At 36.9% G+C, this 13,918-nt stretch overlaps 2 protein-coding genes across 5 annotated transcripts in view; one reads left to right on the top strand and one right to left on the bottom strand.

Moving 5' to 3' along the window:
• LOC113489568 (oncostatin-M-specific receptor subunit beta-like) overlaps window positions 1-4,698 on the top strand; it is a 34,021-nt gene extending 29,323 nt beyond the window's left edge. For all 4 annotated transcript variants that reach the window (XM_026865380.1, XM_026865381.1, XM_026865379.1 and 1 more), the window contains 3 exons: window positions 12-90; window positions 370-442; window positions 1,433-4,698. In XM_026865380.1, the coding sequence (XP_026721181.1) occupies window positions 12-90; window positions 370-442; window positions 1,433-1,882 (602 nt within the window). In that variant the 3' untranslated portion in view covers window positions 1,883-4,698. The remainder of the gene's footprint in view (window positions 1-11; window positions 91-369; window positions 443-1,432) is intronic.
• RICTOR (RPTOR independent companion of MTOR complex 2) overlaps window positions 2,398-13,918 on the bottom strand; it is a 101,151-nt gene continuing 89,630 nt past the window's right edge. Inside the window, exons 33-37 of the mRNA XM_026865377.1 lie at window positions 12,685-12,918; window positions 11,105-11,257; window positions 10,517-10,640; window positions 9,495-9,633; window positions 2,398-9,326 (exon numbers count right to left, since the gene is read on the bottom strand). Coding sequence (XP_026721178.1) covers window positions 9,252-9,326; window positions 9,495-9,633; window positions 10,517-10,640; window positions 11,105-11,257; window positions 12,685-12,918 — 725 coding nt within the window. The 3' untranslated portion in view covers window positions 2,398-9,251. The remainder of the gene's footprint in view (window positions 9,327-9,494; window positions 9,634-10,516; window positions 10,641-11,104; window positions 11,258-12,684; window positions 12,919-13,918) is intronic.

Here is a 13,918-nt window from a genome sequence, read left to right on the forward strand (position 1 = left end):
TTCTTTCATAGCAAACATGCTGTACCTTCTAGTCCTGCTAGTGATAGTTCCATCACTAGTAGCAGCTATATGTCGCTGGAAGATGACATGGTAAGTTATAATGCATTTTTCTGTTGTAGACAGAGAACATAACTAGTACAATTCCCAAACCACAGCTGCGTCTTGTTGCTTCCAGCCTTTTGTAAGGCTTTTTCATTTTTTTCCTTTGGCTGTCCAACTGTGTGGATGTTGTAAGTATTTGGCTTGTGGCATTTCTGAGACCTCATCACCTGCTGCTGTTTCTCTACACATCTACGTGTGGCTTCTGCTGGTAGAATATGCTTTGATGAGAGAACAGAAACGTCATTTGTTTTGCTGTCTTATTTCCAGGGTGAAGGAGTGCTGCTGTCCTGTAATACCTAGTCCTAACAAAAGCAAAGTGTTGTCATTCAAAGAGTTTAAGGTAAGATCACTAGAAATCTAGTATTTTTAATCTTTCCATTCTTTGATTATTAAAGTTTCAGAAAAGTATTTTCTTGTATTGACTACATTTAAAAATGAGTGATGCTTATTATACAGAAAGTAACATAATTTAATATAATGTAGTGAAAAGTTCTCCTTTTTATATTCTTGTGACTGCAGTGACCAGTTTATATTCTGCAGTCTGTTACTGCAAAAAGCAGAAGTATAATTGGAGAATAAATGAAATATTTTGATACAGCAGGTGATTCTTCCAGTATTGGTCTTTAAAACCCAGCACTGTCTGAACACAACAGACTAGATTTGCTGCAGCCTGTGAACTGTATCTGCCCACTCCTCCTGCCCCACAGAACCCTCTGCAGTAGGGCACAGCAGAGATGCACTTGCTGGCCCTCAGAAGGATGCAGGGGGCTCTGCCAGGTCTGTCTGGGAGGAAAGGACTGGCAAAAGGCCTCAGCTTTTCTGTAGGCCTTTCAAAGAGGGAGCTACTTCTTCCACGCAGCATGCAAAGGGGCTGCAAAACTATGAGCTTGTCTTTACCCTGGCACACATGGGACTGCTGCCCTTTTTGCTGCTTGCTGGTGTTCACTGGACACTAGCACCAGAGGGAGAAGTCTGTGCAACCGAAGAGCCTGTGCTGCTGCCTTCCAGTTGCTGGGGTTTCAGACTAAAAAGTGCACACATCACAAATCTGGCAAAGACTTTAAAGTAGAGGGACATGGTTCCTTCTTCAAATGTAGTCATACTGAACTTTAAAAAGAAATCTCTAAATAAATACTGGTAAATTCCACATGTACAGCTTCCACTGAACATTCTGTACATATATTTGCTTTCAAATTCTGTTAATCTGTTTGAAAAATCCAAACTAAAAAAAATTGTAAGACAATATTAGAAGTGCTTGAAGTAATCACTCCCTTTCCTTTACTGGGGGCTTTTTTCATTAATTTTTTTTTGGTTTACGATTCTATTGTAGATTGGTTCTGAGAAAGTATTGAAAATAAGTGACACCATTCCTGACATGCTGGCAGTGGACAGTAAGGCTGAAGCCCAGAAATTACATCCATGGAGCCAGCTGTCTTCAACATCTACAGAAGATAAGATTGATGGTCACAACTCTTCCTGGATTTACCCTAATGAAAACGAAGAGAGAGACTTTATATCCACACCTACACCTCAGACTCATACTTGTTTTGAAAATTTTGCTTATTCTTCTCATCTTGCAGTTGAATCTGACCCCTATCAAATACCAGAGAGACTACAAGCAAGCCAGCCAGAATTGTCAGTAGTGCTGTACCAGCCACACTACTACATTGATATTTTTAATGAAGATGCTGCCTCAACACCCAGAGAAACAGCTGGCAGAAAGACCAGTCCAAGATACATTTCACAAACAGATGTGCACTGCCTAGGGAGGAGGTTTTGATGTAATCTCCTCCATTAAGTAAGTCCACCCAGTGTTTTATTACACAATACAAATAAGAATTTCTAAAACCCTGACAACTTTCTCTGATGAAGGCTTTCACAAGACCAGATGCACTACTTCTGTTAACACTGCAAAGCTTTTGCTTCAGGACTAGTTTAAAAATACTGACTTGTGCACAGGAAGGATGCATGCTATGGTTTCATCACAAGTTATAGGCATACAGAATATTTACAGCCTGTTTTGTGGCCTGTATGATGTAGGTTAGATCACAGCAGTTTCTCATAGCCTGATGCAAAGAAATACTCTATTTTGCAGATATTAAAAATTTATTCAAAGTAGAGGGGCAAGTTAAACAAGCAGGTAGGTTATTGTGCTCAAGGAGTGTATTATTTCACTTGCAGTATTCTGTGGGTGCTTACTATGTCCTCTGGCCAGCCCCAGCTAGTGTGTATTGTGAATGGGCCATTATCCAGCTTTGGAGTCTGCCTCAGCCCAGTAACGTGGCAGGTGGGTTGTTTTTTTTCTCTCAAATGATGTAAGGAATCAACAGGGAAGGGTTATCCAAATTCAGGGTGGCATGTTACTGAAAGATCAGAGGAACTTTTACTTCTCTACGAGTGCTACTCTGTGCACCAAAATCCAATGATTGTCTTGCTTTTACTTCACCTGTCTTCTAGCTACACTTGGTGGTTGTAAGAGTGCAGAAAACAGATTTTTGTAGTACAGTCCCCTGGTAGTAGGCTGCTGCTCCCATTTCTAGCAATTGGGGCTCCTCACACTTCTGACTTCTCTGCCTGGAAGAATGACCCTTTACTATCCTAAACAAAATCCTTATTACTAAACAAAGAAATAGGGGAAGTTAAGTGGAAAGGAACTATTATTCCAGCAGGACAACTATTTGCAGAGGTGTTATCACAGCACAAAATAAGCACTTCTCAAAAGGAAAAAAATGAACCGTTCAGCTGATTTGTTAAAATGCAGTTACTCATCTTCCCTGTTTAACTAGGTAATCACACTTCCTAAAAACTAAGCAGCTGCAGACAGAATGAGTTATGATACTAGACCACATATGGGTTTTATACTGTTCTTACGGACACTTAAAGTGTTGTAATGTCCATGAGCTGGGTTGCAACATGAAAACCAGTAAGACTTTGCATAGGCTTTGGCTGAGACAAGCACTGACTGGAAACAGGGGGAGAAGTCTTCAGGCAGGCAAAGGGTGAGGTACAACCACACAGATGGCTAACTGTGGTTAGAAGTATCCAGTCAAACCACACTGTGGTGTTCATGTGTAGGTCACACAGATTTACTTGATAAGGAGAAAAAAAATAATGCAGTATAGTCCTTCCTTTCTGCCATCAGACAGTGGAGTAAGGAAACATGGCTGGTAACGTTGAGCTGAACTGCAGCTTGACAGAGAACTGGAAAGTAAGAGAGGAGGCTGATGTTATTCAATGAAGATATCCCAGAGAAACTGTTCTCTTTTTACATTACTCTCCTTCGAGTTACAGTGAATTTGAAAATTGATACCATAGCATATTTACAACTTAGAACACTTCTGAATCCAAAGCGTTTCATCACATGTACCTCAGTAATTTAAATGTTTTACTGCTGGAAAAAAGGCCAATAAACAGAAGGGAGCTGTTTTACCACTACCAAAATAAAGCTTCCAAGCTGTGCATTTCAAAAAAAGGCCTGTTTATTTAAAAAGATTTGAAAGGTATCCTAAATCAAGAGTTACTCATCTAAGGAATTCCGATACAGAGGTCAGTCAAAAACATCTGACTATCTTATGAAACATTCTAAATTTCAACATGCTGCAGTTCGTCATGCCAGAAGGCAGCTGTATTAAAGTACAAATTCCTAATTTCAAAAAAGCTGCTGTCACTGGGGCTTGGCTGTGGTAATTCAGCCCAGGGAAGGAGGGAAGGGGGTGTGGCAGGAGGTGATGTAGTTGTGCCTTCCCAGTGGTGGGGTGAGACACACTGGCTGGTGGACAGTCACTACCTCAGGTCCCTTGGTCTTCCCTAGGGATATCCTGCACTGATGAAACTTCATTATCTGGAAGCAAGGAAACACTTCACTAGGTACCAGACTGCTTGGCAAGGTGATGAGAAGTTAGCTCCTTTCCACCTATAAACCTTTCTGCTTGCTGGCCCTGATGAGTGGTGTTTCATGATACCACCTCTGCTTAAAACCACACAAACAGAGGATTCCAAGGAGGATAATGACTTTGTGCTACCCAAAGAGTACAGTCCAGGCACTAGACCTAAAGATTAGAAAAGTATTTTTCCATGGGTGGATAGGCATATGTAATTTTTATGTATTTTTAAGACATCTGTGTCTTGCATTAATAGTTGAATGAGTTCAAAATTGTAAACTATCATTATTCTTGTTTATAATTCAACTTTCACAGCTGTTAAAATGCTAATACTTAAAACTATCACCTAATGGAAAATTATTAGTTCTCAATATCAGTATGCTGATATTGAGAACTAATATTTAAAATAAAAATAGTATACAGCCTATTAAAAGAGTCTCTTTCTATGTTTGTAAGACATCCTACAAAGCCTTAATGTAAAATATATTTTTGACAAGTGCTTATTTGGAAAGCTTCAGGTTGTTATAGTTAATTAGTAACTTACAAATATAAATAAAATTCAACCTACTTCTAGTGCTGAGAGGTACATATCAGACCAGAACAACTGTAAGAAGTTTAAGTACATTTTATTAACAATTCATCCCTTTGTAAGATTATGCTTCAGGAGGCTTTTAATGCCCATTGACATGAACTGTACACACTATACAGAAAAAAACAGAAAAAAAAACCCAAAAAATCAAGGTGGGCAATACCATTTTGGGACAAGCCTCCATTTAAATTATACACAGCTCAATGCAATATTTTTACGGAAAATATATAAATACTTTTTCTTTCTATGTTACAGGTATACAATATAAATCAGATTTCAATGTCTGTTCAGTGACCTACAAACACTAGAACCTCCAATTATGTAGCAGCGTATTACTAAATAAAAAAGACCACACAGGACAGGGAGAATAAGTCTTAAAATTTTCCTTGATCCCCTTCCCTCCTCAGAATGATTACTTTAGCTAATCTCAGTTTCAGGGATGCTGACAGCCCAGTATTGGAACAGTTTTCCAATTAAATATACAAAATGTCTGCCCTTTTCCCCTTTAGACATTGCATCTTGTGCTAAAACAACCTATTCAGTGGCAAAATGGCATGTTACACTTTTTGGCATAAATTACATTTCTCAAATAAAATAGTGTATTTTACAAAGCAACTCAAGCAAAATGTGCAATTTCTGCATGCTGTGGCATTGATGTCCATCTATGTTACAAAAACAGTCCAAAGAAAATCCACATCCACACTATCCAAGGAACTAAAATCAGGAGTTAAAATCATTCAAGGAGATGGAGAGCTTCTAGCAAAATACAAACATGGTTTCTAGCATGTTCTTATTGTTCTGTTTTTGTTCTCTCCTAGTATGCTTTTAGTAAGTACATGATAATAGAAGCGTAACTTAAAAAAAATTACATGACCTGCTTTCAGCTGGCTTCAGTGAAGCTCTACGTTAACAGGACTTTTGTGCAGCCCTGTCAAGAGGCAAGCAGAAACTTTGGAGACACTCCCAAGCCTGGCAAGAATTCTTCCACCGTGACTGCTCAGCTTGAGTTCATGTTTGCTTACAAGGTAATACCAGCTTCCTGCAGTCCAAACAGCCAAATACCAAGACCGCAACACAGATGAAGAAGCAGCAACAACTCTTTCATCTCTCACTAGGCTTTATTACCCATTTCTCAAAACTGCTACCTTTCTCTTCAGGTGCCTAGTAAATGTGCTATAGGTTTTCTCAGTCTCTCACTACAAATTACAACTTGAATTCAAGACAACATATATTTCAAAATGACATAAAGTATGGGCAGAATTCTCACTGCTGCCTTTTTAAATGTTTGTAAGGGTATCTTACCTCAGTGTGCCAAGCTCCTGTGCCCTAAACTACTGCATACTTCAGCACTTCATTATGTCTTGGGGAAAAAACAACAAAACCAAATGGAAGCACATCTAGGGTAAGTACACCAGGTCAAGTACAGCTGTCAGGTGAGGAAAAAAGCAGCTACTTCACAACATCCCGGGGGTCCAACATACAAGTTAGGCTCCTCAAACAAAGCCTGACCATTTCCAGCTCCAAGCAATGTCCATGACAGCTGGAAGCATTCAGCATCTCTGAATTTCGGCAGCTGAAAAGGTCTCACTCCAAAAAGGACACTCACAGCATGCAGCTTTGTCCTCCTCACTCGGTGGAGAGAAACAGCCCCTTAGGGAAGCAACTGGGAGCCCTTTAGTTAGGTCTCTGCCCTTAGGAAAGGGCTATCCCCTTTCTGCTGACTGTAAAAGGAGACTAAGTTAGCCAGCTAATGCAGCAGTCTAAATGCTATTGGTTTCACACCCAGCCTCCCCCTGCCACAAAGGCTTTTGTCTCAGAGAAGCCTATTTTGTCTCAGCAGGCTGAATCATTCATGAGTTTTCTTTGCCACAGCAAAAAAGCTGTATTTGTATATAGCGCAAGGGAATACTATATGCTTTACCATTTATTCAACAGTATTGCCAATTGTTTGCATTGGAAAAATACAAAGTGGGTGGTCTGTCAGCTTCCCTTGGAAACCTTTCTAGGGAAAGTGGAAGGATTCTTTATTAGGGTTAATATAAGCACAATCTTTATTTAATACCATTTTCTCTTTAAGTTTTATCATGAAGCAAATAAAACCCCAAAGTAAGAACTTTGAAAGGGATATTTTTAAAGAGAAATCTACAGAATTAGAAATTCACAGTTTATATCTAGGCCAATATAAAATGCCTTCAATAACAGTATCCCTTCATTTGCCAATTAAAATGAAACATTAATGTGAGCTTCATGTAAATATGTAAATTCTAGAAATGTTTTATGTTATGTACAGTACAGACTTTACAACCTTGATGCATACTTGTTGAAATCTCTGACTCACACACTTTCAGAAGAAAAATTATGTTTTATAACTGAATTTGCAGCCATAATTTGTACATCAAGTTTCTGTTATGGATCCCCACATAAGCAAGTGTTCAGAACACATAAGCATTTAAAGATGGAAATTCTTTCAGAAGTATATTGACATCACTTTTGCTTACCTTTCATAATCACAGGCCTTCCTACGGCACCTTCTACATTAAGTGCTATGGGTTAAACTGGTCACAAATGAACAAAGGGGTTTTTTTTAAATACAGGTGATAAAACTGGTTTATTTTGCTTTAACTGCAAAAAAATAACATGGAGTTGTTTGGTGTAACCCTATCTAGTTATTAAAACAAATCTCTTATACTCTAGCCTAACTGAGGTAGTGTTTGAAACTACTGTATAAGATATGCTAGCCCCATTTTTGGGAAAACTACATTATTTCCTTTGGAGTTTATACCACTATTTGGTCTACTGTGATTGGCATTTTGGTTTTACAGAAGCATTTCTTTCTTATGACCAGAGAAGTCCAATAGTTACTGGTGTAGCATGTTTTCAGAGTATTTCAAACATGCCTTGACACATAGATATATTATTTATGTCACTGACCATGGCTGAATGTTTCTTTTCGGTCCTTCTTTCAAAGGGAACTCATGAAAAGGTTATCTTAGGAACTAAATTTGACTATGAGCAGCAACTTACAATCTGCTTACCAAAACCTGATGGTATGCAGTGCACATAACTCAGTGAAGTCACAGCTGCAAAGCAGTGCTTATGTGGCAAGATGAGATTTCCACTGAGAACAAATAAATTTTGCATTTCACTAAGAATCGTGTTTTACTGTTCACAGGACTACTTATTGAAATCTCCAGTAGCACAGCTAGTAAGAACAGAGGTATGAGCATCAGGATAAATTTCACTTATCTTCACTTAAGTATTAATCCGTCAATTATAAAAAATGGTAAAAGTGAATGGATAAAAATACGTTCTTCTTAGTACAGTCCAGCTGAATTATTCACCTATATCAAAATCAAAGGGTAATCCCTTCTGTTACAGGCATTCTAGCAAAGGTGGCCATGCTACTGTATATACACATTTGCATATATTTATGTTACCTTCGTATAAAGGCTTCTGAATCTTTAAATTCATGAGAAAAGTGACAGGGATTCTTACTTTGTTTTTTTAAGCCTGGCTCATTAATTTAGAAACCTCACTAGTAATATGATAGAGGCAACTATTTCGGTCATTAACAATCACTGTATCATTTAACGTTTGCAACAAGTCTTAAATACCAGTATAAAATTCTAAGTACTGCTGCTCCAAAATTTGGTATTTAAGGCTTTTCACTACAATTATTAGTACTATCTGATGCTTGATCACTCATCCATTGAAAATTCAAATAAACCTTTGTTTTTATAAAAGGCTGTTTCCATGGAACTTGGAAAACACTCATACTATGTCTTCTCACAAAAGCAGCAATGATTAAATGTCTTCAATTTTAGTTCATACAATATTAATTTAGCTGATGCAAATCATGCTTTTTGAAGGATTTTAGTTAAGAGTAAGACCAGCATTCATACTATATGAGCATGAGCGTAGAAACTGCAAACACATGCATATCATTCAGGGAAAACAATCTGACTTCAGTATTTTAAGTTTAAATGATTTGTTATTTTTTAAATCAAACTGTAGTGAAAATCCTTAAACTGGTTCAGATAAGGTACATGTACGTAAATATAATGAAATTGGAGGGACTGCTAATAAAATGAATTACAGCTATAGCAATATGAAAATAACTTAAAAGAAACCTCAAATTCAGAGAGGCTTTTCTTTCTGTCTGAAGTTACAAACCCCCAAGTAGTGTTATAAACAGTATAAAAACCAACAGAGAAGGGCTAACATTAATCCCCTGGTGTCCATGATTACAGCATGGCTCCCCACTGCTGACAATGGAATGCACCCTCATCTTTGATTCTGCTATGCAGGGCTTAAAAAGCAAGGCATCGTTCTGCTTCTCTGGAACAGAATCAGAAGTCAATCAAAAAAGATGTCTCTGCATGTTGTCCTTTTTTTTTTTTTAATGTAGAAAATGAAATGAAAACTCATGGAGGTGTTCAGTGCTCGGCTCTTGCATATACTGATAATTACTATTATTAAAACTATGGTTATGTTTAATAGATCCCCAAAGAGCTCAAAAGACTGGGGCAGTAACTGGTTGAGGAAGAAAAAGGTTTCAGTTCAGTCTTCAGGTACCAGTAGCTTCAGTCCAGAAGATGATGCTCCAAGCTTTTTATCCAGTCAGAGGTTGTCTGAGGATTTCAGAAAGTCTGTCTGCAATGCACTGTGCAAGACAGAGGTCAGGATTCAGCTGATGGATCAATTACTGACTGTTTTGGTGGTGTTGCTAAAATAGCCTCTGCTTCTTCATGCATCTAAAAGGAAAAGACAGATAAAGTATTAATGTTGTTACAGATTTTACTGGAGACATCATAAAATGGTTTCCTTTAAGACATATCTGAAGGTGTCTTTTACTCAGAACGTGAAACCCGTAACACCAGGCACATTCTGGTGCCTTCACTGCATCTGAACCCTCCACTCACTTGTAAGAACTGTACGTCTTGAAATAGCTCCTGAATGAACCTTCGAGATGGAAGTCGAAATGTACAATGTGCTAACAAGTAGGACACCTCAGAGTAAAGGCATATGTCATCAAATGCTTGGGGATACTTCTCCTTAATTCTGAATAACAGAAAAAACAAAATTTTATAACTCTTGAACAGATTTCCCTCATATTTTAAGACTGTTCAATTAGATTTTGATTGTCATCATTAAGAAAGTAGAACTCTTCAGTAATAGGCATTATAAATTCTGGATCCGACAAATCAAGAAAATCAGAACAGACAGCATTATTTTGTACAAAGAAATCTGTATTAATGAGATGAAAAAGAATATATGATTTATATGAATTGCTGATATCACCTAGTCTTAAAATAATACATGTAGAAAGAGAATAGTCTATCAAGAGAATTGGCATCCACATATACAACAGTAATAAAAAATAAGAAATTGCTAATTTAATTACCTGTAAGCATTTTTGAAACTAAAATGAGCAACATTTTCTTTTAGCAGCTGTATGTCAGTTTCCAATGTCAGTTGGAAACCTATGGGTTCTATTATAACATAGTCACTGGATTTATAGTCCTATACTTTAACATGAGATTTTTTTCTATAAATTAATTCCAGTAGTTATATTCTTGGTCAAAGTAGATTTGTGTTTCTCAAGAAATTACTTTTGTTATTCTGCTTATCAGATATATATTATTTGGCACAAATAACAAAAAAGAATTATTGTTTCCTTTTTAAAGATGCAGGATATACTGGGTATGTGATGAAGTATCGCTACAGTTGAATTACTGATTTTAAAAAGAGCAGGGAAGAGTAAGAAATTAAAATCAGAGAAAAAAATATTACAAGGAAAATTGATTGCTTAGCTTTTACATTACATTCAACCTTATCTGCTTGACAGTTTTTTAGGAAGTCAGAAACAATCACTGATCAGAAAGATCCTACAGAGTACATACAACTAAATGTTGCTAAAATGCCTGAACTGAGTTGAACTTACGTCAGGAGTCCAGTTTCATGGCCCTTGGTTCCTACTGAACTACTCAAATTGATTACTAAACGTAATACTTCTTTCCGCAGCAGTATTCTGCACACTGGTGTATCATCTGGGATTGATTTTACTCCTAGAAAAACAAACAGTATAAACAGAATAGTCTTTGATTGTGCTCATCTTATGCCATGTAAGTCTGTTTTAGCATTCCATAAACACATATGCACACTTATATGTATGTATTCTGAACTATCAACTAATACTTCCATGGGAATTAAAACTTTAAAAAAAGATACTATTTTCAGGAATTTATCGTAAGAGTTAAAAAAGGTAAACTACCTTTTCTTAAATGAAAAACCCTGTAAGATTCAATTACAGTGCTGTCTCTACCACTAAATCATGCTGCAAACTGAGCGAGTGATTACCTTTCTATCAGATGCTGCAGAAGTTATGAACCAGCTGCTTCAAAAAAAATTATGGTAATTCAAAATGTAAACCTCAAGCCTAAAAACCAAATGTCTTTCCTTTACTTATTTCCCACAATACCTAAAAAATAAGACATATAGTTTCTAATAATCATAAGGTTTTCAAACTTACCTAGTACAAGCTCTGTACTCTTGGTGCTGCTGGCTGAACCATGGGATACTACATCACTACACCCTGAAATTCCAGAAAATTTGGAGGAATGCACATCTAAGTGATTGTGTATGGTCTGCCCACACCAGTCAGTATATGGAATGTCTGAAAAATCTGACATAAACAAGATGTTGCATATTTGTTATTCACACTTTTCCTCACTTCAAATGCTTTTCTTATTTTTCAACAACAGTAAGCATGCAAGACACTGATGCATTAAGTACTGTGCATATAAACCAGATGGAAACAACAAGGTAGATTCTGGACAAATCACACTCAAAATGTCTTTAAAAAAAAAATCACCTTTTTTTTGAATCTTAAAATACTTGGGTGAAAATAATCAACTCTTAAGACACCAATGAAAGCCTAAAAACTGTCATCATAAATAGAGCTTTTATTGATATACCCATGCTCTATTTTACGGGACATAATAAAGAAGCTCTTGCATATGCAGCTTTTTTTTCCTTCATACAGTTATCCCAGGTGTTGCAAAAAGGGCTCTCACTTCATCAACAGAAAGATATGACAAGTAAGATTCCTCTGGGAGTCCAGAGACTTTGGCATTTTGGATTGAAAGAGATGAATACAAACCCCAAGCTTTTAATTGTTGTGTAGTTAAAAGAACCACAAAAACCATGTCTGAAGGGACACCTGGAAATCACCTCAGTTCAACCCCTGGCTCAAAAAAGGGTTCACCTCAAAATGAGATTATGTTACACCGCAAAGAGTACGACTTATGTACAACTGGAATTTCTATTCCTACAGCATGTGTTTGTGGCCTCCCATCCTTTGGCTGCGTGCCTCTGACTAGAGCCTGGCTCTGCCACACCTATAATCCCCTTATCCTATTTGAAGGCTACAGTTGAGATTTTAGTTGCTACCCTTTCTCAATACCAAACTTGAGCTGAAACTCAGCTCTCGGAGCCACTCCTCACATTTTGTATACCATCCCCCTGGACAACAGTACGCTGTGCTACCAGCTGAATGCGTAATACTGTTGTAAGATGGTGAGGATTCCTACTAAGCATCCATTACTGGATTACTTTTTTATGACAGACACTGCAAAAAAGCATGTAACTGCAAGATCTGCAGACAAGATTAGGAAAAAATAATTCAGAATCTGATCTGAATCACAAAATACGAAGGAAAATTACTAAATCCCAGAAACTTCAGCTCAACTTCAAGAGACTCCTCCAATCTCTTTTGTTTGTTTTACGGTAGACTTGCTTTGAAGTCAGTTTTCATTAGTTTGACAGTAAGCATCAGTTTTCAGGACATGCATATTAAGTACTAAATAAGGTTCCATATTTTGTATTTTAATAAGATCTTAGAAATATTTAAAAAGATGTGCAGGCACCTAGTCATACTAACACCACCAGGAACCAAAAAGCTGGAAATGACCACAGAAATACCACTGGTTGCACAGTGAGGTTATTATAGAGAATTAATTAAAGAGCCTTACGGATTAAAAACTTTTTTAAATGAACAAAATCCAGTATTTTTATTCAGTTTTATCATACTTCCCCACAAGGAACACTAACCTGTACGACTATATGAAGAGTTCACTTTGTTGTTTGGCTGATAACCCAGTATTTGAATACAGACACAGTAAAGGCAGTTCTCATCTGTGTGCTCCTGTAGCCCTGTATCCTCTGTATTTTCTAGAAACTGAGAGGCATCTGAACGGCTGGTATTCATTATTTCTGTGAGACTGATCTGCTGTCGGAGCATCTGAAAAGGGCTTTTGACAACATCACTTGTACCTGATGGAAGACCTGTAGATAAGCAGTTAGACATGAGAAAAACCCCAAACCAAGTAACCAATATTATTTCAATTAAATTTCTCCATTTAAGCATTTTAAGGCTAGGGAAGATGTGTGTATGAAGATCTAGAAACTTTTTTTGGAGTGGTTAAGCTCCCAATATTGTTAGCATTTGGGAAACAGACATCGCGTTTTAATCTTGGCTTATCATATATAACAAAACATTGAAAAGGACAAAATTCAACCTCTAAACACACACACTCTACACACATACTTTAAGAAGTCATGTGGTAAATCCTGACATTATATCAACATCATTAACAGTAATACCTACATAACACTGAAGTATTACAAATTTTCAGTGTCAAACAAGATTAGTACAATACACCAGATATTTAAATGACACATGCATCAGTGAACACAGAAACACCATTTAAAAAACTGTAACTTAGCGCCTGTAATAGGAAGAAACTAGACTCAACAGTGCAGAAATAAGATGAAGACACTTTAGTGACATGCTTTTCCCTGGGTGGAAAATACCAACAAATACAATTTTGAACAAAATTTACCTTACATTGAAACTTGGTAAACTAAAGAAACACCCTTTCAGGAAAATCTGTTTTATATATTACATTAACAACACAAAAGAAAAAAATCAGTAAGGTGTATCTATTTGGATGATTAAAGTGCTTGCAATAAAGTTCCAGTTAACTAAGAGGCAAGACAACAGCTATCTTATACTACTTTAGGACCAATTTCAAATTTTTTTTTTTTAGTTGTCCTACTGAAAAGGCATACTGCCCCCCTACAGATTTCTGACTACTCTGGAGTAAAAAGAAAGTGCATTCCAGAATAAGCCAGGCATTATGAAGAAACTGCAAGTCTCTTGTACTATGTGCCATCACTTCTGCTCATGAACTGTCATGGGAACATCACAGAAAGACAAATTTACTTTCTGAAATACATACCTAATACCTTTATTGGTTCTTATAAATTCATGTGTAATCAAAGG

The sequence above is a fragment of the Athene cunicularia genome (genome assembly GCF_003259725.1).
Source record: "Athene cunicularia isolate RWA chromosome Z unlocalized genomic scaffold, athCun1 chrZ_part1, whole genome shotgun sequence".
Lineage (NCBI taxonomy): Eukaryota > Metazoa > Chordata > Aves > Strigiformes > Strigidae > Athene > Athene cunicularia.